A 25300-nucleotide genomic window follows, 5' to 3' on the forward strand; every position below is an offset into this window, starting at 1 on the left:
CCGCCGTGCCAATTCGAAGTCATGCATTAGGTTCGGGCCTGCAAGCGGAGGAAGCGACGAGACGGGGGCGCGAAGGAAAGGAGGGGTGAAGGGGCATACGAGCACGGCATGGGAGAGCGGTCTGTGGATGCGAGGGCCAGCTGCTGCGCACGCGCACGCTCAGTTGACGAGGCCGCGGCCCTGGCGCGACTCGTGCGACTCCTTCCAGCGCAGCGCAAAGTTGACGAGCGTGCCTGCCAGCAGCACGGCGCAGAGGAACGTGGGGCCGATGCCGTCGAAGTACACGTTGCTCGACCTGTGCGAGGAGGGGGAGAGTGTCAGCCACATGGAGCGCGACGAGAAGGGCGTGGCGGAGCAGCAGCACGCACTCCTTTGCGCGGATCTTGAGCGCACGCCACATGAAGATGACGCCCGAGTAGGCAATGCAGAAGAGCGCAATGACGGTGAAGATGGCCGAGGCGATGAGGCCTGTCTTGTCGCCGGGCTGCGAGAAGTTGATCTGCAGAAGAAGCATGGGTATCAGCGCTTCAGCAGAAGGCGGGAGGGAGCAGGGCAACGCACCATGCCGACGGCAAGGGCCGAGATGAAGACACTGAACTCGAGCCATTTCAAGAAGGTGCGCTCGTTTGCAAAGTACACCTTTGGCTCGACGCGCACGGGAATCGAGACCTTCTTGCCCGGCTGCGCGTGGAAGTTGGTGACGTACTCGACGGGCGCGCGGCTGCCGCTCGGCTCCTCCTCGTCGCGGCCCTCGAGCGCGGCACGCGCACGGGCGTCGGCCTCGGCCTCCTCGTCGTCGTCGTCGCCGCCGACATCGGCGCCGTCGCGCGCGTTCTTGGCGCGCCACAGCCGCCGCAGGTTCGCCGGCGTGAGCTTGGTGAAGTAGGTGCGGTCGAAGTTTGTGCTCGTGGAGAGAATCTGCTCGCGCCCGACGGGCGCCGCACGCTGCACGCCCGAGGAGCCCGGCTGCCGCACGGCACTGCTGCCGGCGGCCAGGTGCGTCGCCGCCACGCTGCTCGCCTGGTCCGGGTTGTCCTTGGCCTGCGCCTCGAGCTGCGCGGCACGCTCGCGGATGTTGCGCTCGCGCTGCTCGCGGATCTCGCGCACGCGCGGGTCCGACGGCGGCAGGCCCAGCTGGCCGGCCTCGTGGTCGTCGCCGGCGACGGCATGGTCGCGCTCCTCGTCGGCCGCGCCCTCGAACTCGTCCTCGCTCGCCGGCTCGTTGTAGGCGCCGTCAAAGGCGCCCGTCGCGCCGTCCTTCGCCGAGCTGGGCGTCTCGGGCCGCGAGCTCGAGTTGGAGGCGTGGTGCGACGAGGGCCGGTCGATGCCGAGCTGCAGCGCGCGCGTCGGCGCCTTGCGGATGTCGATCTCCATCTGCGGCAGCCAGAAGGGCACCAGGTCCACGCGGTTCGACAGCAGCGTGGCGCAGCCGTGGATGAACTTGGAGAACTTGGGCACGGCCTCGACCTGCGATGCGCGTCAGCGCTGCCACGCCAACCTCTGTCTGCGCATCACTCACCAGGTGGCTCTGCACCAGCTCGCGCACCCACTCCGGCGGCTCCTGGCCCATCTGCGTCTGCAGCTTGACCTCGAGCACGCCGTAGGGGAAGCGCTCAATGTCCTCCTTGTCGAGCTGGTCGAAGGGGTAGTCGATGCCAATGTCCATGCGGCGCCAGTTGCTGCCGGCACGCTGCTTGCCGTCCCAGTTGTCCTCGCGCACCAGCGAGAGCTCCGTGTCGAGCGAGATGCGCACGCGCGCGTCGCCGGGCAGCTGGAAGGCCGTGCGGTTGTAGAAGGAGCGCATCACGGGCTGCAGCGCGCGGCTGAGCACCGAGTACTGCACCTCGCCGGCCAGCTGCAGCATGCTGTCGATCTCCTTGTCGCTCTTCTTGCCCTTCTTGCGCAGCGCCTCAAACGTCTCGTCCATGCGGTACTCGCCGCTCATGTAGCCATTCACGTTCTCCTCCTTGATCGGGAAGCGCGCCTTGACACTCTTCTCGCCCGTCCAGTCCTCGCGGTGCGTCTTGCGCTCGACGAAGATCTGCTTGTTGTCCATGCCGCCGTACCAGCGCAGGCGGATCGCCTCGGCGCCCTCCGTCTTCTCGAGGCGCCCGAGGTAGAGCTCGAGGTCCTCGTTGTCGTAGTAGATGCTCGTGATGGCCGAGTCCTCGGCCTGGTAGTCCTTGTCCGGGTTGAAGACGAGCACGGGCAGGTGCTTGAGAATGACGAGCTTGAGCGCCACGATGTTGTCGGGGTGCACCCAGTACTTGGTCGTCTGGCGCACGAAGGCTGACTGCGAGCCGCCGGCAGACGAGTCGCCGACGACGGGGTGGCCGCGCGTGCGCACGAGGTCGAAGAGCTTGCTCAGCTTGACGATGAGCGCGTCGTAGTTCTCCTTGTAGAACGGCCGCGCGCTGAGGTAGTGCTGCACAAACTCCTTGCGCAGCAGGCGGCCCGTCTGCTTGTCGTGCTTCTTGACGATCTTGTGGAAGCCCGTGTAGTTGAGCTTGGTGAAGAGCGCCAGGTCGTGCACGTCGGCAATGATGACGGCCAGGCGCTCCTCGAGCTCGAGGAAGCGCTCCTCGTACGCGTCGGCGTCCTCGGTGTCGCTGTCGAACTCGTCGTCGCTGCCCACGTCGTCCTCGGCGTACACGACGTCCTCGCCGCTGGCGTGGCCCTCGCTGTGGCTGCTGCGCGAGTTGGCGCGCGAGGGCAGCGACGAGCTGCTGTTGGGGCGCGACGAGACGAGCAGGTGCACCTCGGACTGCGCCTTGTTGATGCGCTCCGTGAGCTCCGTCACCTGGTGCGGGGTGTGAGCGGCCGCGCATGCGTCGACGTCTGGCTATGCCTCGAGTCGGCGCCTGGCAGCAGCCTTTGCCGCCCGACAGCAGCGTGCGACGCTTGGCGGGACACGACCTGCCGGCGCGCGAATGCCCCACTCAAGGAGACTCGGACGTCGCGCGAGGCAGTGCCTTGGCCAGGCACTGTCTAGTAGCGACCAGCACTCGACTCCCGGCGGTGCTCGAGGGCCTGGCTTTGTCTCAAGACGGCCACCACTGCTGCCAGCAGCTGATGCGCCTCACCACTCGCCCTCCATGGCCCCCTCGCCCTTTCTCTCCACCTCCTCATCACTGCTCACCTTGGTGCGCTGGAAGTCGTAGATCTTGTCGAGCTCCTTGCGCAGCTCCTCGACGAACTCATCCTCGTCCTTGTCGCTCCAGCTGCCGCCGTTGTCGGCGATGCGCGCCTTGATGTGCTTCTTGAGCTCCGAGTAGCGCAGGTACTTGGTCGACCACTCGGAGTAGAGCGACGTCTTGATGGTGCGGCCGAACTTCATGCTGGGCGAAGCAAGCGAGGGCGGCTGCGGTCGAGGGAAGAGACGCTGCGACGCAGCTGCGACGGCAAGGGCGCCGAGCTCGAGGCTGCGGCTGGCGCGAGAGGCGCTAGCGCAACGGCTGGGCGAGCGTAAGGCGCACGCGGAGAGGCGTGCGGCGCGGCGAGGAGGCGGAGCGCGCTGGGCGAGGTGCAAGGCGAGAGCGAGACGAGGGTATGCGGGTGCGGGAAGGAAGCTGTGAGAGAGGGCGGAAGAGATGGAAGGCGGGATGGGAGGCAGCCTCAGTCAGGCACAGCAAGAGCGGCCCCGGCGCAGCGGTTGGGCGCGGCGGAGCGCACGGGTGCCCAAGCCCCTCCCACGGCACGATAGCCGCGTCCGCACCGAACGCTGCAGCTGCATGCTGCCGCCGGCCTCGTGCGCCTCACCTCGGGGCCGCAGCGTCTCGTTCATCCGCCTTTGCCGAGCACGAGCTGTTCGTGCTCAGCCTGCAGGCATTGCGGCCAGCATCAGATGCAGATGCAGGCTGGCATGCCGCGCGCCCACGCCGACGCCGGCTGCGGAAGCACACGCGCAGCTGCACCGGCGCTCTGGCGCGCGCTACATGCGGCACGCGGCGCCCACGCCTCCCTCGCCTCGTCCGATGCCGCATGCTGCTGCACAGCCGTCTCGAAGCCTCCCGCTCGTCGTCTCGCCGTTCATTTTGCGGCTGCACGACGGCGAGAGCACCGAGGCGTCGACGAGGCGTCGGCGCCGCTCGGAGCCGTCTTCTCGCTGCGGCAGCGGCCCGACAGCAGCGGAGGCTCGAGGCGGCACCGCAGCCACAACGTCGCGCCGGCGCCGTGCGCACGTTCGCTCGCCAAGGAGACGCGCACGCTGCTCACGCGCCCGACGTCGACCCGCCGGTCAGCTCGAGCGTGGCGCCTCTCCCACGCAGACGGCGCCCGCCGTGCCTCTCCGCTCCAAAGCCAGCCGCTGTGCTGCTCGAGACGTGCTTCAGCGGCTTCAGCTAGTCCAGCGGGAGCTCGCTGGACCTCAGGTCCCGGCCGAGAAGAAGATCTGCTCCTCCGTCTGTCCTCGCTGCGGCCACCTCTCGTCGCCTCCTTTCGTGAGCGGCCCAAGTCGATGGTACAGACAGACGCGCCGAATATGGAATTCGTGTCTTGACAGCGCCTTCGAGAAGCCAGCGAGACGCAGCGCAGGAGAGAATGCCGAGCGCCAAGGGCGCCCGAGCAGAGGAGAGCGGATGAGATGCCTGCATGGCAAAAAGCCTGGGCCGACTCCCGACGGGCCTGGCGCGAGATCATTCGGCGCAACGCGCTCCCACGGCACTCACGCGCCTCCACGCTGCCCGCCTCGGCCCTCCACGCCGTCCCACCTCCAGCGCTGGTGCTGAGCGCTGCAGCTCGAGCTGTGCGTTCGCTTGCTGCTGGTGGCACCTGCTGCAGGCGTCTCGCTTCCAACATGCTCGCGGCGCTGCGAGAAGGGAATGGAGGCGGCGACCGCTGAGCGGTGAGCGGAAGCAAGCGTCTGCAGCCTGGGGCTGGACCAGGCGGCCGTGCACGGCATGACGTCAGCACGGCCCGAGCTCTGGACCCGCGCCGAACCCCGCGCGCGGGCCTGTCACCTCATAAGCCAGCCAGCGCCGCTTCGCCTGCACTTCTCCTCCCACCACCACAGCCTCAGCCACTCATCACACCACACAGCACCATGTCCGACGCCAACCTCACCTCGCACCCGCGCGCCGCCGACTCGTCGACCATCGGCACGGCCGAGTCGACGCTGGCCGACAACGCCAGCGCCACCACCACCAGCACGTCGACCGAGACGACGACGAGCGCCAACTCCAACAAGGTCGCCTCGGGCCTCGGCACGACGATCAAGGGGTGAGTCGAGCTGCGCGCCCGGCACGGCAGTGCAGCAGCACGGCGTAGCACCCGCACACGGCACACTCACCTCCTCCCTGCGCAGCATCTTCGGTGCCGCCCACGGCGCCGGCGAGACGATCCGCGGCGCCATCAACGACGGCCTCGACCAGGCGGGCGAGGGCATTGCGCGCGGCGGCACGAGCAAGGAGCGGCAGGCGCAGCGCGACGCCGACCTGGCCGCCAAGGGCCAGGCCGAGCCCAGCGCGCAGCACAACGCCGTGGCGCGCGAGGGCGTGCAGGAGGTCAAGGACAGCGTCAACTCCATCCGCAACCTCGGCGGCGGCAACAAGACGACGCAGCCGGCCGAGAACACGACCAGCACGATCTAGGCGTGCCGCCGTGCGTCGCCCTCTGCTGCATCATGCAGTCATGATACCTGAGCCGCACGATGGTGTGCGCGCGCACTCGGAAGCGTCGGTAATGAGAACTCTTCTAATTCGACGCAGCCGCGCCAGATGGTGGTGGTACATGTGCAGAGGCGGGAACATGAGTGGGTCTAGTCTAGAGAGATGAGGTAGAAGCGAGGCGGGAACAGGGTCTTGGGAAAGGGCGGGGCGGCGCGCTGCTACGAGTCGCGGATGCGCTCGGCCCACTGCCTCAGCGTCGCGGCCAGCACGTCGGGCAGCGCATCGACGTCGCGCACGACGACAAAGTACTCGAAGGGGAAGGAGTCGAGGTAGCGCTCCATCTTGAGCTCCAGCTTGCCCGTCGCGGCGTTGGTCGTGTAGCTGACGCTGCTCATGCTGAGAATCGAGTTGCGCGCAGCGTCGGCGCCGCTGGGCGTCGAGGTGCCCGACGACGCGGCGGGCGCGGTCTTGGAGAGGCCCTGCTGGAGGGAGTCGACGATGACGAACACAAGCATGACGCGCTGCTCGGCGGCCTTGCGCAGCAGTGCTCGCAGGCGCTCGTGGTCCTGGCAGAGAAGGAGGGTCAGCGATGGCGCCGTCGGAGGCACACAAGTCGGCGCTCACCTGGCAGATGCCGTCCGAGATGATGATCTCGAGCTGCCACAGCTCGGCGGCGCTGGCCGACGCCGCGCGCTGCTCTCGGGCCGTCTCGAGCGTCTTGAGCGAATGCTCGACGAGGCGCAGCACATCCGTGCCGCGCTGCTCGAAGCTGAGCTTCTCGAGCACATGTGCGCCCTGCGCATCGCCCAGCGGCCCGCGGCCAAAGGGATGCAGCGTCTCGACGGCCTGGCCGAAGCGGCAGATCGAGACGTCGCCCACCTCCAGGCGGCCCAGCGCGCCGCTGACGAGCGCCAGCGTCTGGTACGCCAGGTGCGCACTGTGGCTCTCGGCCATGCTGCGGCTGTCGTCGACGGCCAGCAGCACCTGGTACTCGCGCGCGCTCGGCTTGGTGCGCCGCAGCCAGATCTTGTCCTTGGCAAAGTCGGACGCGATGAACGGCACGATCTTGCGCATGTTGAGCCGCTTGCCCGTGCGGAAGTCGCCGTTGAGGCGCGTGGCCAGCGTGGGCGCCAGGATGAGGCGCAGCTGCTCGCACAGCCCAAAGGACAGGTCCGACGTGAGCGCCGAGTAGGCACGCCAGAGGTCGGCGGCGCGCGCCGCGCGCTCCTCGGCGTCGGCCTCGCGCAGCGCAAGCAGGCTCGCCTCGAGGTCGGCGGCGCCATCATCGAGGCGCTCCTCCTCGGGCAGCGGCGCCATCTCCTCGTCCTCGGCGCGCGGCACGTCGCCGTCCTGCGCGTCGCGCGAAGCGGCGTCGGGCTCGTCCGTCTCGTCCATGCCCGGCGCCTCGCCCTGCTGTGCGGCGCTGCCGGCAGCGCGGCGCTCCTTGGGGCGCACGTCGGAGGGCATGAGCGCCTTTGGCTCCTCGCTCGCCGCAGCCTCGGCGTCCATGGGCGGCATCTGGGCCGGGTCGAGGGCGCGCTCGGCCTCGAGCAGGGCCTCGTTCTCCTCTCCCGGCGGCTTGTCGGCCGCGCCGAGCTCCTCGTCCTCGATGCCGCCCTGGGGCCGCTGCTGCGCCTGCTCGTCGTCCTTAGCCGCGCCGAGGGCCTGCATGTCCGTGTCGTCTCCCTCGCGCACGTGCTCCACCTCGCCCGTCTCGGGCATGGCCTCGCCGTCGGGCTTGGCCTCGTCCGTACGCCGCTCCTCGTCGGCGTCGGCCGCCTCCTCGATCGCGTCGAGGTTGCGGCGGAAGTCGCGCAGCGCATCGCCGAGGCTGCGCATGGGGTTCGTGTCGCTGCCGTCGGCCTGCGCGTCGGGCTGCTCCGGCATCGCGTCCTTTGACTCCTGCCGCTCGCCGCTGGGCGCCGCCGCGGCGTCGGCCACGCTCGCATCAGGACGCCGCTCGCCCTGCGTGTCCGCCTGGCTCTGTTCCAGCTCGCCCGCAGCGTCGTCGGTGGGCTGCGGCGCGTGCGTCTGGCGGCCCTGCTGGGCGCGTGCCGACTGTTCCTGCATGGCCGAGTCGCCCTGCTCGGCGTCCCCGCCCTCGGGCGGCTCGCCGCTGTCGTCCAGCGGCGCGCTGTCGGCCGGCGCGCTGCTGTCCTGCGGCGCAGCGCCCTGCTGCTCGGCGAGCGCCTCGTCGACCTCGGCGTCGTCGCCCTCGTCGTCCGGGCCCTCGTCGTCCGAGCCCGCCTCGTTGCCCGCATCGCGCGGCACCTCGCCCTCGGCATCCTCCTGCGGCTCGGGCACGTCCTGGTCCGCGAGCTTCTCGAGCTCCTCGCGGTCGGGCGTCAGCTCCTTGCCCTGCGGCGGCTGCTCGGGCTGCGGCGGCTGCTCGTCGTCGCCGCCGAGGTCCATGTCGCTGAGGCCGTCGTCGTCGTCCTTCTCGCCGCCCGCGTCGTCGTCGTCAATCTGCAGGTCGTCGTTGAGGTCGAGATTGTCCGCCTCGCCCGCCTCCTCGTCGAGCTGGCGGCCGAGCCCGGGCCTGCCCTGCTCGTCCTCCTGCTCCTCCATCGCCTCGTCCTCGCCCGCGCCGTCGTCTTGCTCCTCGCCCTCGCTGCCGGCCTCGGGCTCGGGCGCGTCCTCCGCCTGCTCGTCGCCCTGCTCCTGCGGCGCGTCCTTCGTCTGCTTGTCCTGCGCCTTGGCCTGCTGCTGCTGCTGCTGGCGGTCCTTGGCGACGGTGTCCTCCTCGGCGCCCGCGTCGTCGCCGAGGTCCTTGTCCGTCTCGTCCTTGCCGTCGCGCTGCTCGGCCTCGTCGTCGCCGCCGTCCCACATCTTCTCGTCGACGGCGTTGGGGTCGAGCGGATCGACGTCGCCGACGTGCTCGTCGAGGTCCGGCGGCTCCGCGGCGTCGTCCTTGTCGTCGTCGGCCTCGTCGCCCTCGCCCTCGTCGTCGCCGCCGACGGACTCGAGCTCGCCGCCAAAGTCCTCCTCCTGCTCGCGCGCGCCCTTTTCGCGCTGCGTCTCGTCCTTGTCGCCGTCGTCGGCGTCGACGGCGTCGTCCTTCTGCAGCTCCTCCATCACCTCGTCGTCCTGCATCTGGTCCGTGACGTCCTGCGCGCCCGAGCCGTCGCCCAGGCCCGTGCCACCCTCGAGCTGCTCGCCGCCGTCGCCGCCGGCGTCGTCCTTGCTGCCCGCGTCCTCCGGCGGCTTGCAGAAGCCCTTGAGCACGAGCGAGCTGACCGTGGCGCACAGCACGTGCACGAGCTTGAGCACGCTGCGGTACCACAGCGCCGCAGCGCCGAGGTGCGCATCCAGCAGCGCCGCGTACTCGGCCAGGAACGGCGAGACGCGCGCAAGCGTGGCGGACAGCGCCGCCGGAGCGAGGCCAGCGTGCGGCTCGATGAGCGAGAAGAGCGTGGAGACCTCGCCCAGCACCGTGTCGAGGCGGAGCGTGCGCTGCGCGTCGGCAAGCTGGGCAGTCGCGTGCAGCACCGCATCGTCCTCGAGATCCTCCTCCTCGGCGTTGAGCGCCGGCCGTGCCTCTGCGCTCTTGCGCACGTCCTGTGCAATGACCAGCACGGACGAGATGATGCGGTCGGCCTGCGCGTCCACGTCGCTCTGCTTTGCCACGACGCCGTTCGTTGTGTCGGCGTCCAGCGCAGCGAGACAGCGCGTGACAGCCGCGGCGCCGAGCTGTCTGGCCCAGTCGGCCACTGGCTGGCAGAGCGCGGCCAGAGCGGGCTCGTCGATGGCGGCAGACGCCATCGTGGTGGCCGCCTCGACGAAGACGGCAGCGCACTCGTGCACGAGCCCCTGCTCGTTCGGCGCAGTAAAGGTGGCACCGCTGCCCAGGTCCCTTGACAACGCCTCGACGCGTACGGACAGAGCATCGACGCGGCCGTGTAGTTCGCGCGTGCGGGTGAGAATCGTGGCGTCGTGGCCCGCCTTGATCACAGAGAGGCGAAGGTGCGTCGGCGCCTCGTCGGCGAGCTCGGCGAGAGCCGCAGAGAGGCGACGCAGTCCGTCGCTGAGCGCCTCCACGCTGGCGAGCGAGTCGGAAGCACACGGGCTCAGCGCAGCAGCCGGCTGCTGAGCCTGCTGCAGCCGCTCGACGATGCGGTCGAGACGCGCAACTTGGCCCAGCAGCGACGCGAGGCGGGCACGCTCTGCGAATGCGAAGCTCATGCCGTGCTCAACGAAGGCGATGCCCCGCAGCAGCTCGGCCACGGGAATCTCGTCGGTGCGCGTGCGGATCGACTCGCGCAGCCGTGGCAGGGCAGCGAGCAGGCGGTGGTGGTAGCGCTCGGCCTCGTGCAGGCGCGTGCGCGTGCTGAGCGACGTGCACTGCTCCACGGCGGGGATGCGCTGCGTGTACACATAGGCTGCGTCCTGCTGGCGGGCGACGATCTCGGGCTTGAGCGCAGAGCGCAGGCCGATGCGCCGCAGCTCGCGCAGCAGGTCCGTCCACGCCTTGCGCTTGCGCGACGTGAGCTGCTTGATGAGCTTCGTGTTCTCCTCGGTGGCGGTCGCCGGCGTGGCCTTGGCGAGCGCACTGGCGCGTGACACGATGGAGCCGGCGAGATCGTCGATGCCCTCGGTGGCCGAGAGCTGCAGCGACGGCAGCAGCCGGCTGTCGAGCATCTTGTGCAGCGCAGCCAGCGTCCGCGGCAGGTCGAGCAGATGCTGCGGCGTCTCCTCCCCGCGCGCAACCGCAGCCGCGGCGGAGGCGAACACCTCGACGTTGGCGTACGACGGCCGAGCGTGCAGCCCGTTGGCGAGCTGCACAAAGGTCTTCGCCTCGGCATTGCCGGTCGCGCTGTCCATCGCCGCCGCGAGAAGCGGATCGACGGGCTGGCGCAGCACGTCGCGGAACTTGCGGATGCAGCGATGCAGCTTGCGGTGCGTCTTGAGCGCGCTCTGCTTGAGCGCGTGGATGTTGACGTCCTTCCAGCTGGCCAGCTTGATAAAGTCACGGATCTCCTTCTCGAGCACGCCGCGCTGGCGCTTCATCGAGTCGTCGACCTTGTGCTGCAGCTGCCCGTAGAAGGCGCACACGTTGGCGAGCACCGTGGCGATGCGGTCCATGCCGCGCATCTCCTCCGACGGCGCGCTTGCGAGCAGCAGGTCGAGGAAGCGCGAGAAGGAGCGCAGCAGGTCGAGGCGTGCGCCGTACTGGCCGAGCGTGCTCGAGCGCACGTACTGGTCCAGCAGCGCGATGAGCTTGCGGACGTGGTCGTCGGCCGTCGCGGCGCCCTGGGCCACGGCCGCCTGCATGCCGCGGATGGCGACCTCGAAGAGCTGGAACCAGTACTCGGCGACGGACTCCTCGAAGCGCTCGGCCTGCACCTGCAGCAATCGGGCCCAGCAGTCAAGCTCGAGGCGGCGCCACTCGATGAGCTGCGCCGAGAGCTCGCTGCGGTTCACCGAGAGGCTCGTCGCCGAGCTGGCATAGCCCTCCCAGTCTTCCGTGTGGACGAGCAGGCCCTCGAGCGCGGCAAGCACCTTGGCCACAGGGCTGTTGGCGTCGAGGCGCAGAATGGCGTCGCAACGCTCGCGGATGTGCTGCAGCACCATCTGCTCGGGCCACTCGCGGATGAGCGCATCGAGGCGCGAGCGCAGACGGTGCACGATGGGTACTGCCTTGCTGGTCTCCTGCCGGTCGGCCTCCGTGTAGAAGTCGGCGCGCGGGGCGTCGGGCTGACGGGCTGCCGTGGCGCTGGCGGCGAGCAGCTTGATCTGCAGCGCCGCACTGCTGCGGTCGAGCGACTCGGGCAGCACGTCGTACGACAGCTGCATGATGCGCTGCAGCACGTCGAGGCGGCTCGTCTCGAACTGCGCCCGTGCGCTGCTCTTGTGCGAGGCAAAGAGCTGCAGGTGCAGACGGTAGAGCTGCTGGACATGCTGCTTCTTGATCGACGTGCCGGCGGCCGACGCGTCCGAGTCCTGCTTGGGCTTGCCGGCGTCCGAGTCGTGCAGCACGTCGCCGAACTCGGGAAAGAGCTGTAGGAACTCCTCCTCCTCCAGCGCAGTCTCGTCCTGCACCAGGTCGTCCTGGCGCCGCGACTTGTACAAGCTGGCCTCCTGCTCCTTGGCGCGGCGCTCGCGCTCGCGGTCCAGCACCCAGAGCTGGTAGAGCTGGTCGTACACGCGGATGAGACGCCGCAGAAGGCCCGTCGATGCAACGCCGGCCTGCACGTCCGAGGCGATGCTGCCCACGGCGGCGAGCAGCAGCGGCGCGGCGAGCGGATTCATCTTGGACTCGGCCTTGAGCCGCACAGGCAGGTCCAGCTGCGCGTAGCGCGCCGTGGCCTGGCTGCTCGGGAAGCTGACGAGGGCGTCGAGCATGCGTGCGTGGTTGCGCGATGCCGCCGTGCGGGCCGCAAGCGCCGCACCCTGGCGGAGGGTGCGCAGGCCGAGCTGCAGCTGGTCGAGCGCGAGCACGTAGGGGTCGATGAGGTCTTGCAGCGAGCCGTAGCGCGCGTGCAGTCGCTGGCGGAAGCTGCTGACGGTCGCCTGCAACGACGCCTCTTGCGCATCTGACTGCTCGCTGGCATCCTGCGAGAGCAGACCGACGAGGTGCTCGACCTTGCTCGTTGCGATGACGTCGCGGCGGAAGGCGATGAGCTCCTTGTGCAGCGCCGTCAGCTGGGCCAGGTCGGGCTGCCGCGACAGTCCGGGCTGGGCAGCACCGGAGCTCCGAGCGGTGCTCCGGGTCAAAGCGTCGAGCAGCGAGCTGATGAAGGGGCTCGTCTCGGTGCCGGTGACGCTGCGCTCAACCTGGCGAGCCACGTTGACGCGGCCTTGGATGCGCTCGCGCTCGATGTCCAGCAGCGCTTCGTGCGTGCGCTGCGTCGCCAGCGGGTCAACGGCAACGCTGGGAAGGTAAAGCTGCAGCGTGGCAGTGGCGAGCCGCGCCCACGCTGTGCCGAGCGCGACGAGGTCACGGCTCGGCTCGAGAGCTATGCATGCCTGCTGCAGAGCGCCGCACCACTGTCCGAGGATCTCACGCTCCGCCTCGTCCAGCACAGCAGTATCGAGCTGCTGCGCAACCTCGGCGGCCAGCGTCTTGAATGCCTGCACGTCTTGCTCGGCGCCGAGTGCGCTGAGCAGTGCCTCGACGTGGTCGCTCGAAGCACCAGCAGCCAGTAGAGCCTCGCGCAAGGCGCCAGTGAGCTACGCGGAGGGTCAGCTGGGAGACTCTAGTGGGTGTGTAGGCGCTACTCACCTGCGCAACGAAGGCAGTCAGACCACGGGCAACCTGCTCGGCGCGGCTGGGCGAGGTGGTCAGCAGAGCGACGCCCGACAGCGACGCGAGTCTGGCGGCAGCTGCCTGATGTGCGATGGACGCGTCGAGCGATGTGCGGCCTTCGAGGCTGGTGGCCACCGCGGCGCGCAGCATCATCGGGCGGAACAGGTCGGCAGGACTCGAAGTGTCGGTGGCCCACAATCGATGAGCCCATGCGAGATCCGGCGCGGACAGTGGCTCCGAGACGCCGGACGCCGTGAGCGCCCACTCAAGCTTGCGCTGCGCCAAGGCAGCCTCGATCGGGTACGATGCCGAGGCGAGCAGTAACTGCGAGAGCGCGGCAGCGCGCTTGATGGTCGTGCTCGTCACTGCAGAGCGCTTCTGCACTGCGCTCTGGACGGCAAGCTCCAGCGCCGTCAGCGCCAGGCTATCGTGCGTGTGGTCTGCAGTTGAAGCCTCGGCGATGTGCGGCAGGTCGGCAAGCGGCTCCAGCGCTCCAAGTGTACGCTGTGCAAGCTGGAACAGCTCGCTGCGCTGGGCCTCGGACCAGATTGTCGAGTCGAGCATCAGCGTCGCGGCGATGTCGACTGCGCTCCTCGTCAGTTCTGAGGGCGAGGACGGATTAGCCACGTTCGACGCCGAAGCTTCGTGGAGCGCACCAGATGACAGCGCAGAACGAGGTGCGCTCGCGAGGAGCTGCTCGACCTGGCGAGAGAGGTCGGCCGCGGCTGCGTCCTGCACGCGAGGCAGGCACATGGTCCAGATCTGCTGCATCGCAAAGCCAGACTTGAGCGCCACGTCGCCTCCGAGGGCCTGCACGGCGGCCGCGACAGACGCGCCGAGCTTGGCTCCACCCTCCGCGAGGCGCTGCAGCAGCAGCGAGATGGCCCGCACGGCCACCTGCGTCGACGAGTAGTCGAAGTGCGTGCTTGTCGCGGCCGAGCGCACGAGGTAAAGCGACTGGTCGAGCAGCGTGCCGAGGTGCTCCAGCAATGGCAGAACGAGGCTCGCGTCCGCGATCTGGTCGCGAATCGCCAGCGCAATGCCGACGGCCAGCGGGAAGAGCGCGCCGGCCTGGGCCACGCGCTCCGCCTCGTGCTCGAGGATGTGGCCGGCCATGGTCAGCGCAGAGATGTCGAGCACGCTCAGGTCGTCTCCAGTGCGTCCCGCGGCTGCATGAGCGGTCCGGCTGAGCTCGGCGAGGCGGTGTGCCGCCCGCACGAGCAGCTCCACTCGCAGGCCGATGTCGGCCTGCTCGCTGCTGTCGTCGCAAGCGGCCGCATTCAGGCGAAGGTCCGGACCCTGAAGCAGCGCAAAGTGAGTCAGTATCAGTCACGGGAAAGCAGCGGATCTGACTCACCTGTTCGTCAAGGAAGGCGCCGCTGCACAAGAGGCGCTGCGCAAGCAGTGCCTTGCTGCGCTCGACAGTGAGCATGAGCGGATGCTCGCGCACGCCCGCCAGCGCAGACGCAAAGTCCTCCTGCAGTCCCGCAGTGACACGTGTGGCCAGCGCCAGACTCGAGCGCGGCAGGCCAGCAGAGACCTGCACGAGGGCCGCTTCTGTCTCGAGCGACTCGGCGGCCAGGGCGCACGGAGCGCTCTGAAGCAGCGCAGCAGCGACGACTGAGTCGTCGACGACGAGCTCGCGCGACACCTGGGCGTCGTCGGTGCGCGCCTGGCTGACTGTCGCAGAGGCAAGCTCAAAGGCCGAGCCCGCTGCGGCATCGAGGTAGATCTCGATGCCGCGGTTGCGCATGGCCCGACTGAGCTCGCCCTGCCGCGGGTCGAGGGCCATGAAGACGCGGAAGGACGGGTGCGGCCGAATGACAGGCACGGCGCCGTCGACGACACCGCGCTCGCTGAGGACAATCGTGCCGTCGGGTTCGAAGAGGGAGTTGAGGCGGTCGAGCACCGACGCAGAGCACAGGTTGGCGTCGTCGATCAGCAGCCACGAGCCGCTGTGCATGGCGCGCACGAGGGGCCCGTCTCGCCATTCGAAGCGGCCCGGCGCTTGTGATGTAGCGCTCAGCACCTCGGCAAGCTCGGCCGCAGCGGCGACTCCCGCTGCATCGAGCAGGCCGGCGGCGTCCACGCGAGTGCAGGCGGAGAGTAGCGTCTCGGCATCGAGCACGCTGTCCTTGGCGGCGGCCAGGGCGGCCAGGGCGGACTGCACCTCTGCCAATGCAGCAGTGACGCAGTCGAAGTGCTCGGGCGGGCATGCCCACGCTGCGGGCACGACCGCCTGCAGCGAAGCATGCAGCTGCGAGAGGCAGCGCCGAGCCACTCCCTGCGGATCGGCCTGCTCAAAGGTGCCGAGCAAGTCCATGGTGTCGACGCCCGAGCTCATTGAGAACTCCTCGAGGTGTGCCCCGACGAGCTTGGCAAGCAGGCGCACCGCGCTCGTCTTGCCCGCGCCTCCGGGGCCCGCCAGAATGGCGAGCCAGTTCATCTGCACGCAGTCTGCCAGCGTCTCAAGCGCAGCCAGGTGCTCGGGCAGCAGAAGCAGCCGGCGGCTGTCGGCCAGAGGCTGGCGCAGCCGCTGCAGCACTGCGTGTCCGAACTGCACGTGGCCGGGCGTGATCGACGGCTGCGGCCGGGCAGCCGTCGCAGGTGCGTGCCCGAATACGGCTTCGAAGACCGCGGCCGCGGCGGCCCGGTCACGCTCGGAGCGGAAGCGCTGCAGGTACAGGTTGGCGAGGTGCTCCATCGGCGCGCGGCGCCAGTTGAGGCCGAGACTCGAGTGCAGCAGGCCGAGCCAGCGCAGCAGGTCGCGAAGGTTGAACTCCCAGGGCGCCCCTGCGCGGCCGAAGCTGTGCTGCACCATCGTGGCGTGGTGCAGGCGGGCGTTGAACTCGATCATGCGGCCGAGCGCCTGCCGGTCGAAGGCGGGGTAGAGGTGGGCGCAGATGATCTCGATGTCGGCGGCGCGCAGCTCCTCGACGAACACCTTGGTGAAGCGGTTGAGGAACGACTTGGGCAGGCCCTTGCGCCCGCCGCCCTGCTGCTGCGGATTCTGCGCCGCAAAGATGCGGAAGTCGCGGTGCTTGGAGAAGGAGCGGCCCAGCTCGGGCACGTAGACGCTGCCGCGGTGGTCGAGACACGAATTGAGGCCCTCGAGCACCGTCTGCGAGGCCAGGTTCATCTCGTCGAGCAGCACCCTGAGGAGCGCATCAGCGCCCGTGCAGCACGCCGCAATCACTCGACTGACCATTCTCCAGACTGCATGGCGCGCAGGAACGCCGCATCGCGCCATTCAAACTCGCCCGCAGCGCCGCCCTCGAGCGGCAGATCGCCGCCGAAGAGGTCGACGAGCTCCGTCTGGTCCGACAGGTTGATGCGCGTCAACGCGTTGCCCGTCGCGCTGGCCAGTGCGGCGACCAGGCTCGTCTTGCCGGCGCCCGGGCTGCCCTCGAGCAGAATCGCCTTGGTCGGCACGAGCAGCGCACGCAGCACGCGCATCGCGTTCGCCGCCGTCGTCGGCGCGGCGAAGCTGAAGGGCACGGCAGCAGCGGCATCCGCCTGCGGCACCTTGGCAATGGCAAAGGGCCCGATGCTGAAGGTGGTTGCGGAAGACTGCACGTCGAGCAGACTCGCGGCCGAGACGTCGAAGACGTGCGGCGCGACGAGCTGCGCAATGCGCTCATGACAGCGCCGCCGCAGCGCCTGGATGCTCGCTGCGGACATGGCTGCCGTGGCAGGGAGTGCGCCGATGCCGTCGACGACGGCTAGCAGGGCGCCCTGAGCAAATGCATCAGGCGCTGACAGCGCACCGGACGCCGTCGCAGCATTGACAAATGCCGTCCAGGCAAGAATGTCGCGCAGACCAAGATTCGCCTGCTCGCGGCCTCCGACCTCTGCCGTGATCCAGTCGACAAAGTCAAGCAGCGGCTCGCTCCAGCAGTGCAGCTCGGGCGTGGCCCAGCGAGCCTGCAGGATGCGCAGCAGGTCGGCGCGCGCATCGACGTGCGGCACCCAGATCTCGGTGAAGCGGTTGCGGAGTGCCGGACTGAGCTCCTTCTTGCCGTAGTCGCCGCCGGGGTTCATTGTCGCGAGCACCTGGAAGCCCTCCTGCGCCTTGAGCTGCGCCGCATCGAGCGCGCTGGTGCCGTCGATCGAGGCGCCGCTGCGCTCCGCCAGCACGAGCGTGCGGCCCGGCTCGAGCACGCTGTTGAGACGCTCCAGCACGCTGTCGTCAGCCAGCGAGATCTCGTCGAGCAGCAGGTGGTCGCCCTGCCGCATCGCCTCGACCAGCGGGCCGTCGTGCCACTCGAAGAGCGCCATGGCGCGATTGACGCCCTGCAGCGCAGCGTGCACCTCGGCACGAGCGCAGCCATTGCGCTCCGCCTCGTCCGCCTCTGGCCATGCGGCCAGCGCGCGGGACAGGGCGGCAGCGACTTGCTCGAGGTCGGACATGGCGTCGAGCGTGCAAGCGGCATCCAGGCGAAGCAGCACCTCGAGTGCCGTCGCTCGGCTGGCGCTCTGCACGGCGGCGCGGTTGCGCAGTGGCCGCTGACCGCCAAGCAGGTCGGCCGTGTCGGTGTTCTGATGGCAGTTGACGGCATGCAGGCGGCAGCCAAACGCAGCAGCCAGGAGCTCGCAGACGGACGTCTTGCCCGAGCCCGTCTCGCCGACGAGCAGCACGGGCTCGTCGTAGCGCAGTGCGGCCGCGACAAGGCAGAGCAGCCGCTGCATGGCGTCGGTCCAGACGATGCCTGATGCCTCCGCCTTGCCGACTAGCTCGGAGGCAATCTCCTCGCCGATGCGCGCAGCAGCCGGAGTGTTGGATGCATCGCGCAGGTCGTAGAGCTTGGCCTCGTCGAGGCGCACGCGCATCACCTGCTCGATGACCTCGCGCACCACGACCTTGTCGTCGACGCGCCGTGCTCGCTCGGCAATCAGCATGTAGCCGTTCTCCGCCAGTGCCTGGTAGCCGACTGCCTCGCGCTGGCCCCAGCGAAAGAGGTCGCGCAGCGTGACGAAGGCCTGCTTGGTGTCGAAGACACGGCCTGCCTGTCGGCGCTTCTGCAGCTCCACAAACACGGCGACGATCTTGCTGGCGTACGAGGGCGCAATGCTGCAGCGGTTCGTGAGGATGAGCTCGAGCTCCGGCTGCGGCACGTCGTCAAAGTGGATCTCGAGGAAGCGGTTGCGGAACGCGCGGCTGAGCATCTTGCGCCCGGCATAGAGGCCCGGCGGGTTCTGCGTGGCGAAGAGCATGAAGTGCGGGTGCGGGCGCACCACCTCGCCCGTCTCGGGGATGACAAGCTCGCGATTGTCGTCGAGCAGGCGATTGAGCGCCTCGAGCACGTCGGTAGGCGCCAGATTGAGCTCGTCGAGCACGATCCAGTCACCGTTGCGCAGGGCACGGACAAGCAGGCCCTCGTGGAAGACGAGACGGCCCGAGTCTGCATCGGAGGCATACGAGCCGAGGTACTCCTGGATGTCGGTGTGTTCGTGGTTGTTGATGCGCACGAAGCGGTGTCCCGTGCGGCGCGCCAGGTACTCGATGGCACTCGTCTTGCCCGCCGACGTCGGGCCCTGGATGAGCACGGGGTTGCGGCGCGTGATGACGGCGCGGCCGAGGCCAACGAGCTTGGCTTGCACCGACGGCGTCAAGACGTAGTCTTCTGCCGCGTCGATGGGCAGCGGACCAGTCTCAAGCCAAAAGGCGCCCACTTGCACCCACTTGCCCTCGGCAGCACCCGCCGGTGCCGGGGGCACGAACGACGCCGCCGCCTTGACGTTCTTGGCACGCGCCATAAGGCGGCGCTGCAGAATCTCGTGCACCCTCGCTGCGCTGGCCTCGTCGAGCAGCAGCACGAACGCCATGACGAAGCCTTCCCACAGCGCGCGGCGCAGACCGTACGTCGGCGCCACGTCGGCGGCAAAGGTGAGGGCGCGCGAGAGGGTGCGGATGGAGAAGTGCGGCCGCTGGTTGGCGCCGTCGGCGAGCTCATGGCGGTCGACGAGGGCACGGATCTCGGCATACGCCTCCGCCACGTCCATCACCGCCGAGCGATCGCCGAGCGACAGCTGTCCGATGTACTTGTCGACGATGCTGACGAGCGCCTCGCGATCCGCCGCAGGGCTGGGCACGTAGATTTCTGTGAAGCGGCTGCGCAGGCTGGCGGGCAGGTCCTTCTTGCCGACGTCGGTGGCCGGGTTCATGCAGGCAAACAGCCGGAAGTCCGGGTGTCGCGGCACAGGCTCGAGGTCTCCGCGCTCCGTCAGCACAACAGAGCTGTCGGGCGCCTGCAGCAGGGCAGAGAGACAGTCGAGCGTCTCGGGCGCCGCGAGGTTGACTTCGTCGAGCAGCACCCAGGCGCCGCTGCGCAGTGCCCGCACGAGCGGGCCCTCGACGAAGGCAAAGACGAGGTTGCGCCGCTTGGCCGCGTGCTGCGTTTCGAAGCGCCGCGCGCGCTCCGCAAAGTCGCTCCAGGCGGCATCGAGGGCGGCCTCACGTTCTTGCTGCGCCTGCGTCGCCTCGATGCTGCCCGTGGCGGTGCGGCGCTTCTTCTGGCTGCGGTCGGCCTCGGCTTGAGCATGCTCATCGGACGCTGTCTCTTGCGCGACAGGCGCCTCGCTGCGTCTCTTGCGCGTCGCTGCCATGCGAGATGACTCGCGCCACAGGCCCGCCAGGCGAGCCCACTTGCCCGAGCCAAACGCCTTGCGCTCCGCATCGACGAAGCGCGCATTGCGGCGGGAGGAGAAGGTGCGTTCGAAGAGCTCGCTCCATTCGTTGTGCAGCTCCGTCGCTGGCAGCTTGGGGTCCAGAGGCTTGAATGCACCCAGCAGGTCGGCACTCTCGGTCTGCTGGCTCAGGTTCAGCGCCACGAGGGGCCGCGCCAGCAACGAGGCGAGATGCTGCACCAGCGTCGTCTTGCCCGTGCCCGTCTCGCCCACCATCAGCACCGGCTCGCTCTGCGACACGCACGCTGCAAGACGCTCCACAAGAAGCGCGGCCGGCCTCGTCATGGCGAAGCTGCGCGAGACGGGCACCACGCCTGCGGCAGCGCCTTGTGGCAGACGCTCCATCTCGACGCGCCCGACGCGCAGCTTCGACGCTGCAGCTCGCTCGCCGGGGAGGGAGGTCTCCGAGGAGAGCAGCGCCAGCTCGGGCGTGCGTCCTCGCAAGGCCCACCAGGCTCGCTCGGGGCTGACGTGCAGGCTGGCAGCAAGCGCCTCGACCATGCCGCTGTACGCTTGATCTGCGCCGCTCGAGGACGCATCGACGGGTGCACTGCTGCTCTGTGCGGTACTTGACGCGAGCATCGAGGCGCTGCAGGAAAAGGGATGGTCAGCGGTCGCGCTCATACGGAGACCCCGAGCACGACTCACGGAGGAGCCAGCGCGCCCAAGAAGACATCGCACGCCTCAGCGAAGATCTCCTCCTGCCGCACCTGATTCTCAAACGGCGCAGTGTTGGCGGGCGCACTTGCATTGCCCACGTGCAGCAGCGCCTCGACGCGCCGACACCACTTGACGAGGTCGCGCAGCGACACGGCTCGGCGGCTGCCACTCGGGTTGGCACTGCTTGTGCCGCCCGTCGAGGTGCCGACCTTGCCGCTCGTCACACGCCGCACGGCCTCCCATGCCGCGATGAGGCGCGCCAAGGACGCATCACGCGTGCCCGCCAGGCGAGGAAAGGTGTGCTGCAGGATGGCGCGCACGTCTGCAGCGCTGGGCGCGGGCATGAAGACTTCGCTCCAGTGTCCATGGCTGAGGAACGTCGCGGGCGCCGCGTTGTGGCCCGCCACGGCGCGCGTCGCAAAGAGCGCGAAACCCTCGCCGGCGACTACTCTGCCTCTGGAGCCCAGATCGAGCGACGGACGATCTCCGATGCGCTTCGCCGGCGAGAGCGCCTCGACGAGGGGCTTAATCACGGCCAAGACGTCGCTTGAGGCGCGGTCGATGTCCTCCAGCACTACCCAGAGACCAAGGCGCAGCGCTCGCGTGAGGGCGCCTTCGGCCCACTCGAACGTGCCGGGTCGCGTGGAGCTCGAGACGAAGGATCCGAGCAATGCCTTGGCGTCGATGCCCGACTGGTCGCCGAGCTGCAGCGAGAGGAGCGGGAGGGAGGCACTGGCGCTTGCGGCGTGCAGCTGCGCGCACAGATGCGCGAGCAGCGACGTCTTGCCGCTCGCAGCGGGGCCGGAGAGGAGCACGGGCAGCCGAGAGCCCATGCGTTGCGCGAGGGCACACAGCACCGGCTGCAGCGCGTCCGTCTCGACGAATGCAGGCGCGCTCGTCGGCGTGGCCGACGGCGCCGCATCGGGACGCAGCAGCAGGACGCCGCCGATGTTGACGACGTGCGAACTGAGATCGGCCGCGCTCAGCGCGCCCTCGGCGGGCTCATCAGGGGAGCGATGAACACGCGTTGTTGCCCTTGCAGCGCTAGCGAGAGCAGCGCAGCGACGCATCTCCTGCAGCGTCAACAGCCAGGCATCGAGCTGCTCGACGAGCGCGCCGTTTGCGTCTCGGATCTCCAGATGGGCATCTGCAGCAGCGGCAGATGCGACGCCGTCATGGTCCATCTGCTGCTGCTCCTGCTCGACGCCAAGCATGGTAGACTCTCCAATGAAGTTCTGCTGCAGCTCCAGCCTTGCGGCCTCGGGCATACGCTGCTGGCCCGCAAAGACGGCGAGCGCGAGCAGACGCGTGGGCGCACTGTGCTTGCTCGAGGCAAGCAGCGCGTGAAGCGGCGTGGAGGACCAGTGCGGCGAGAGCGAGGCGAGAAGCGCGGGCGCGGCACGCAGCAGGCGGAAGTGGGAGAGCAGCAGAGCTTGGAGCGCCGCGCTGTCGGCTGGCACGTCGGCCAGCGGCCCGGCAGCGAGCGAGGGCGCGGAGAGCAGACGGGACGCTGCGCTGCAGAGGGGGGCAAGGCTGAGGCTTAGCGCCAGGCAGCGAAGCTGTGCGGTCAAGAGGCACTCACGGAAGCAGCGCCTCAAAGGCGCCCAGCAGGCGCGCCACGGCATGCAGCGCGGCGTGCGTCTGCGGCTGCGTCCAGCTGGGGCGCTGCTGCTGCTGCGCGAAGAGGCGGTCGAGGGCGCGGGCGAGCAGCTCGGGCAGCAGCGGCTCGCAGGCGACGGCCACGTGTGCCGTGCATGCCGGCTCGAGCAGCAGCGTGGCGAGCGCGTCGAGCAGCGCCGCGGCCGAGGCACGCGGCGCCGAGGCGTGCGCGTACTGCTCGACGAGGGCGAGGGCCGACGAGGGCGCGAGGGCGAGCGGCGCGAGGAGCGTGACGAGGCTCAGCGAGGCGTCACGCAGATCGAGGGAGAGCGCGGAGGCCGACATGGTGGCAGCGGCTGGCTCTCGCTGCTCTCGCTGCAGGCTGCTTGAGGTGTAAGAAGATGAAGGTGAGGAGGAGGAAGCGGCGGTCGGTGTCAGCATGGCTTACCGCGCTTCAGGGCCCTGCGGCCTCCTTCGCGCGGCAAAAATCGCCCTCCGCGGCCACCGCGGCCGGAGCTCTGGCGGTGGAGGCGCGGCACGTGCCGCCAGATTGGCGCGGCGCGGCTCGGCAAGTGTCCCACGCTCGCGCGACCTCGCTGCTGCTCCTCCTTCCTGCCACCTCCTCCTCTACCCTCTCGCCATGGCGCCCAAGGCAGCAGCGGCTGCTGCGCCTGCCAAGGCGGCGCTCGTGACGGACGCCGGTGCGTGCTCTTTGCCTCGCCTTCCACTGACTCGTGCTGATCCCGACTGCGCGCGCGCGCCAGACGTGCAAGGCACGCTCTTCCGCCTCACCATCCTCCTCGCCACGTCGCTCGCGTCGCTGCACGAGGCGCACGCGCCCGCCGTGCATGCCTCTTCCTCGGCGCTGCCGGCGCCGGCCTTCTACGCCTCGCTCTCGCGCCAGCTGCACGCCGACGTGCTGGCGCTGCTGCACGTCGCGCAGAAGTGCGCCTCGGCCCTCACGCTGGCGCTGCGGCGCGGCGCGCGGCAGCCGGCGCCGCCAGCGCACGGCAGCAGCAGCAGCAGCAGCAGCACGTCGGCCACCGCCGGCATGGACGGCGCCAGTCTGGCCGCCGCAAAGGCGCAGCTCGACACGCTGGCGCACGAGGTGCTGCCCAAGCTCGCCTTTCTCTGCGCAAAGGCCGCGCGCGACGCAGACGTGCGCGTGGCGCTCGACGCGCCGCCGAGCGCAGAGGAGCAGGCGGAGCGCGCGCGGATCGCGCACGAGGTCGAGGCCCTGGGCGGCAGAGTGCTGCCGCCGGGCGGCAAGAGTCGCAAGGTGGCGGGCCTGGGCGTCGGGCAGGCGTTTGCCAAGGCGCTGGCGCAGCGCGTCGAGGCGGTGCTCGATGCCCTCGTCGAGCTCTTCACGGCGCTGATGGACGAGCGCACGCACGCCGCCGTCGCCAAGGCCGCCGCCGCACGGGCGCGCGCAGAGGGGCGGCGGCTCATGCTGCGTGCGCAGCAGCGCGCCGCCGCGGCCGCCAGTGCGGCACAGGCGCGCGAACAGGCGCTGCAGGCGACGGCCAAGGTGTGGGCGGCGTGCGACGAGGCACAGAAGGAGATGCCGCGCAACAATCGCGAGGCGCTCGCGCGGAGATGGCGGGAGAGAGAGGAGGTGATGGACGATGGCTGGGAGGAGCTGAAGAGTGAGGCCGGCGTGGAGGAGGACGATGAGCACGACGACGACAAGGCGGCCGCGTCAGTCGTGAGCGCCGCACCCTCTGCGCCATCAACACAGCTCGACGACGACGACGAGGATCCGCTGGCTGGGCTACAAGACATGCAGCTGACGCTCGCCGAGAAGCGCGAGGCGCGCCGCTACGTGCCGCTGCTGAAGCTCGGGCGCATTCTGCATCGCGCGGCGGGCCGCGTGGCGCTCGCTGCGCCTTCGGCCGCCTCGTGCGACGCCGCCAGCGCCGCAGCCACGTCGCCGCAAGCCGCCGCCGCGCACGCTCTGGATCTCGACGCGCTCGACGCGCAGGCGCAGCGCCTCGCAGAGCGCCAGGACGACGTCGTCGCGGCGCTGCTGTATGGCGGCGCGCATGGCATGGAGCTCGAGTCGCTGGGCTCCGACGCCGGCTCCGACGTGGAGGCGGAGGCAGGCGCCACTGCCGCAGTCGCGCGTGAAGAGGAGGCAGAGGAGGGGCACGAGGCCGAGGCGGACGACTCGGAGGAGGAGGAGACGCAAGACACCGCATCCGTCTGTGCCGCCTACGTCGCTGCGGCCACAGAGCTCGCGGCGGCCCTGGGCGTGCGGCTCGCCGACGCGGCGCCGACACAAGCGCTCCCTTGCCGCACACCGGCGGCGGCGCAGGAGCAGGCAGCAGCAGCGCAGCCGCCGCAGCCGCAAGAGGGCAGCGCCAAGGCGCGGCACACGCTGCGCATGTGTGCCGAGGGCATGCGCAAGCTGGCGGCGAGCCTGCGCGTGCCTGCCGCGGCAGAGGAGCAGGAGGCCCACGCAGAGCCATGAACTTCGCGAATGCACCCATCAGCCAAACCTGTCGTCGCTTTGTTCCCCCTCCCCCCCTCCCCCCGCGGCGCTCTTTTCCGCCTTTTCCGCGGGCGCCGCGCCGGATGCAGATGAGTGCTGCCGGACCAGCTGCGCGAGGGATCAGGGCCCTTTGCCAGGGGCGCACCAGTCTCTCGAGACGCGTCTTCGTCTTGGGGCGCAGCGCGCCGTGGTCAGGCCTTGCACAGGAGGGGGGGAGGGGAGGGGGGGGCATCTGCATTTTCTCTCCCCTTGCGCCCACCTTGTTGTCCCTCCATTGTGGCGCCCTTGCAAATGCTTCCCCCCTTCACGCCACCTTGACAATCAGCTTGCCCGTCGTGCCGCGTCCCGCAATGTCCTCCTGCGCCTGCCGCACGCCCTCGACCGAGAAGGCGTACTCCTGGTGCACACGCAGCGTCAGCTTGTGCTGCGCCAGCAGCGCGAAGAGCTCCGCGGCGTAGCGCTCCGTCTCTTCGCGCGTGTAGACGCTGGGCGGGAGAAGAAAGAGGGGGCAAAGGTGAGCAAGGTAGAAAGAAAGAGGGGGGGGGGGGGGGCGCGAATACGCACTAGTTGCCGAGAGTGGGACGGCAGACTGAAGGGTGCCGAGAGTGGGTCAGCGGCCGGCTCGTCGCAAGAAGGGGGCTCGCCCCCACCTGCCCCGCGCGCTGCTCGCCCCACCCAGCACTACTCACCCTTGACGTTCTTGGCCGCCAGCTTGAGGGGCGCAAAGGCCGGCACGGCGCCGCTGGCATTGCCAAACGTGACGATGGTGCCCTTGCGCGCAATCATCTTAAAGTCATCCTCCCACGTGTCCTTGCCGACGCCGTCGAAGATGGCGGCCACACCCGCGCCGTGCGTGAGGCGCGCCACCTCGTCGGCCACCGAGACGGAGGCGTCGGCATAGTTGATGAGGTGTGTGGCGCCGGCGGCCTGTGCCAGGGAGGCCTTGGCCGCCGTAGAGACGGTGCCGATGACCGTGGCGCCGAGGTAGGAGGCCATCTGGTGAGGCGCGGG

General features: G+C 69.6%; 5 protein-coding genes across 5 annotated transcripts in view; 2 read left to right on the plus strand and 3 right to left on the minus strand.

The window, feature by feature from the left end:
• Window positions 1-8: 8 nt before the first annotated feature.
• On the minus strand, window positions 9-3609 carry FA09DRAFT_316971 (putative VTC4-vacuolar transporter chaperone). Its single transcript, XM_025740863.1, has 5 exons — window positions 3140-3609; window positions 1520-2800; window positions 562-1467; window positions 369-499; window positions 9-295 (listed from the first exon to the last, which is right to left on the minus strand). The coding sequence occupies exons 1-5, from the start codon at window positions 3335-3337 to the stop codon at window positions 160-162; spliced, it is 2652 nt and encodes an 883-aa protein (XP_025599266.1). The 5' UTR covers window positions 3338-3609; the 3' UTR covers window positions 9-159.
• A 1432-nt stretch (window positions 3610-5041) lies between these two features.
• On the plus strand, window positions 5042-5918 carry FA09DRAFT_359598 (hypothetical protein; the record flags this gene model as incomplete). The annotated part of the gene is made up of 2 exons (XM_025745131.1): window positions 5042-5217; window positions 5303-5918. The coding sequence occupies 2 exons, from the start codon at window positions 5042-5044 to the stop codon at window positions 5586-5588; spliced, it is 462 nt and encodes a 153-aa protein (XP_025599267.1). The 3' UTR covers window positions 5589-5918.
• FA09DRAFT_359599 (midasin) lies at window positions 5395-22143 on the minus strand (the record flags this gene model as incomplete). The annotated part of the gene is made up of 7 exons (XM_025745132.1): window positions 5395-6172; window positions 6231-12776; window positions 12829-14151; window positions 14210-16007; window positions 16058-20128; window positions 20188-21714; window positions 21782-22143. 7 exons carry the CDS (start codon window positions 22141-22143, stop codon window positions 5825-5827), a joined length of 15975 nt encoding a protein of 5324 aa, XP_025599268.1. The 3' UTR covers window positions 5395-5824.
• A 295-nt stretch (window positions 22144-22438) lies between these two features.
• On the plus strand, window positions 22439-24268 carry FA09DRAFT_359600 (hypothetical protein; the record flags this gene model as incomplete). The annotated part of the gene is made up of 2 exons (XM_025745133.1): window positions 22439-22499; window positions 22563-24268. The coding sequence occupies 2 exons, from the start codon at window positions 22439-22441 to the stop codon at window positions 24266-24268; spliced, it is 1767 nt and encodes a 588-aa protein (XP_025599269.1).
• Window positions 24269-24329: 61 nt separating this feature from the next.
• The window catches only part of FA09DRAFT_306467 (GroES-like protein), a 2066-nt gene continuing 1095 nt past the window's right edge, over window positions 24330-25300 (minus strand). Inside the window, exons 2-4 of the mRNA XM_025740532.1 lie at window positions 24979-25285; window positions 24854-24878; window positions 24330-24774 (exon numbers count right to left, since the gene is read on the minus strand). Of these exons, the coding sequence (XP_025599270.1) occupies window positions 24594-24774; window positions 24854-24878; window positions 24979-25285 (513 nt within the window). The 3' untranslated portion in view covers window positions 24330-24593. The remainder of the gene's footprint in view (window positions 24775-24853; window positions 24879-24978; window positions 25286-25300) is intronic.

The sequence above is a fragment of the Tilletiopsis washingtonensis genome (assembly GCF_003144115.1).
Source record: "Tilletiopsis washingtonensis strain MCA 4186 unplaced genomic scaffold FA09scaffold_7, whole genome shotgun sequence".
Classification (NCBI taxonomy): Eukaryota; Fungi; Basidiomycota; class Exobasidiomycetes; order Entylomatales; genus Tilletiopsis; species Tilletiopsis washingtonensis.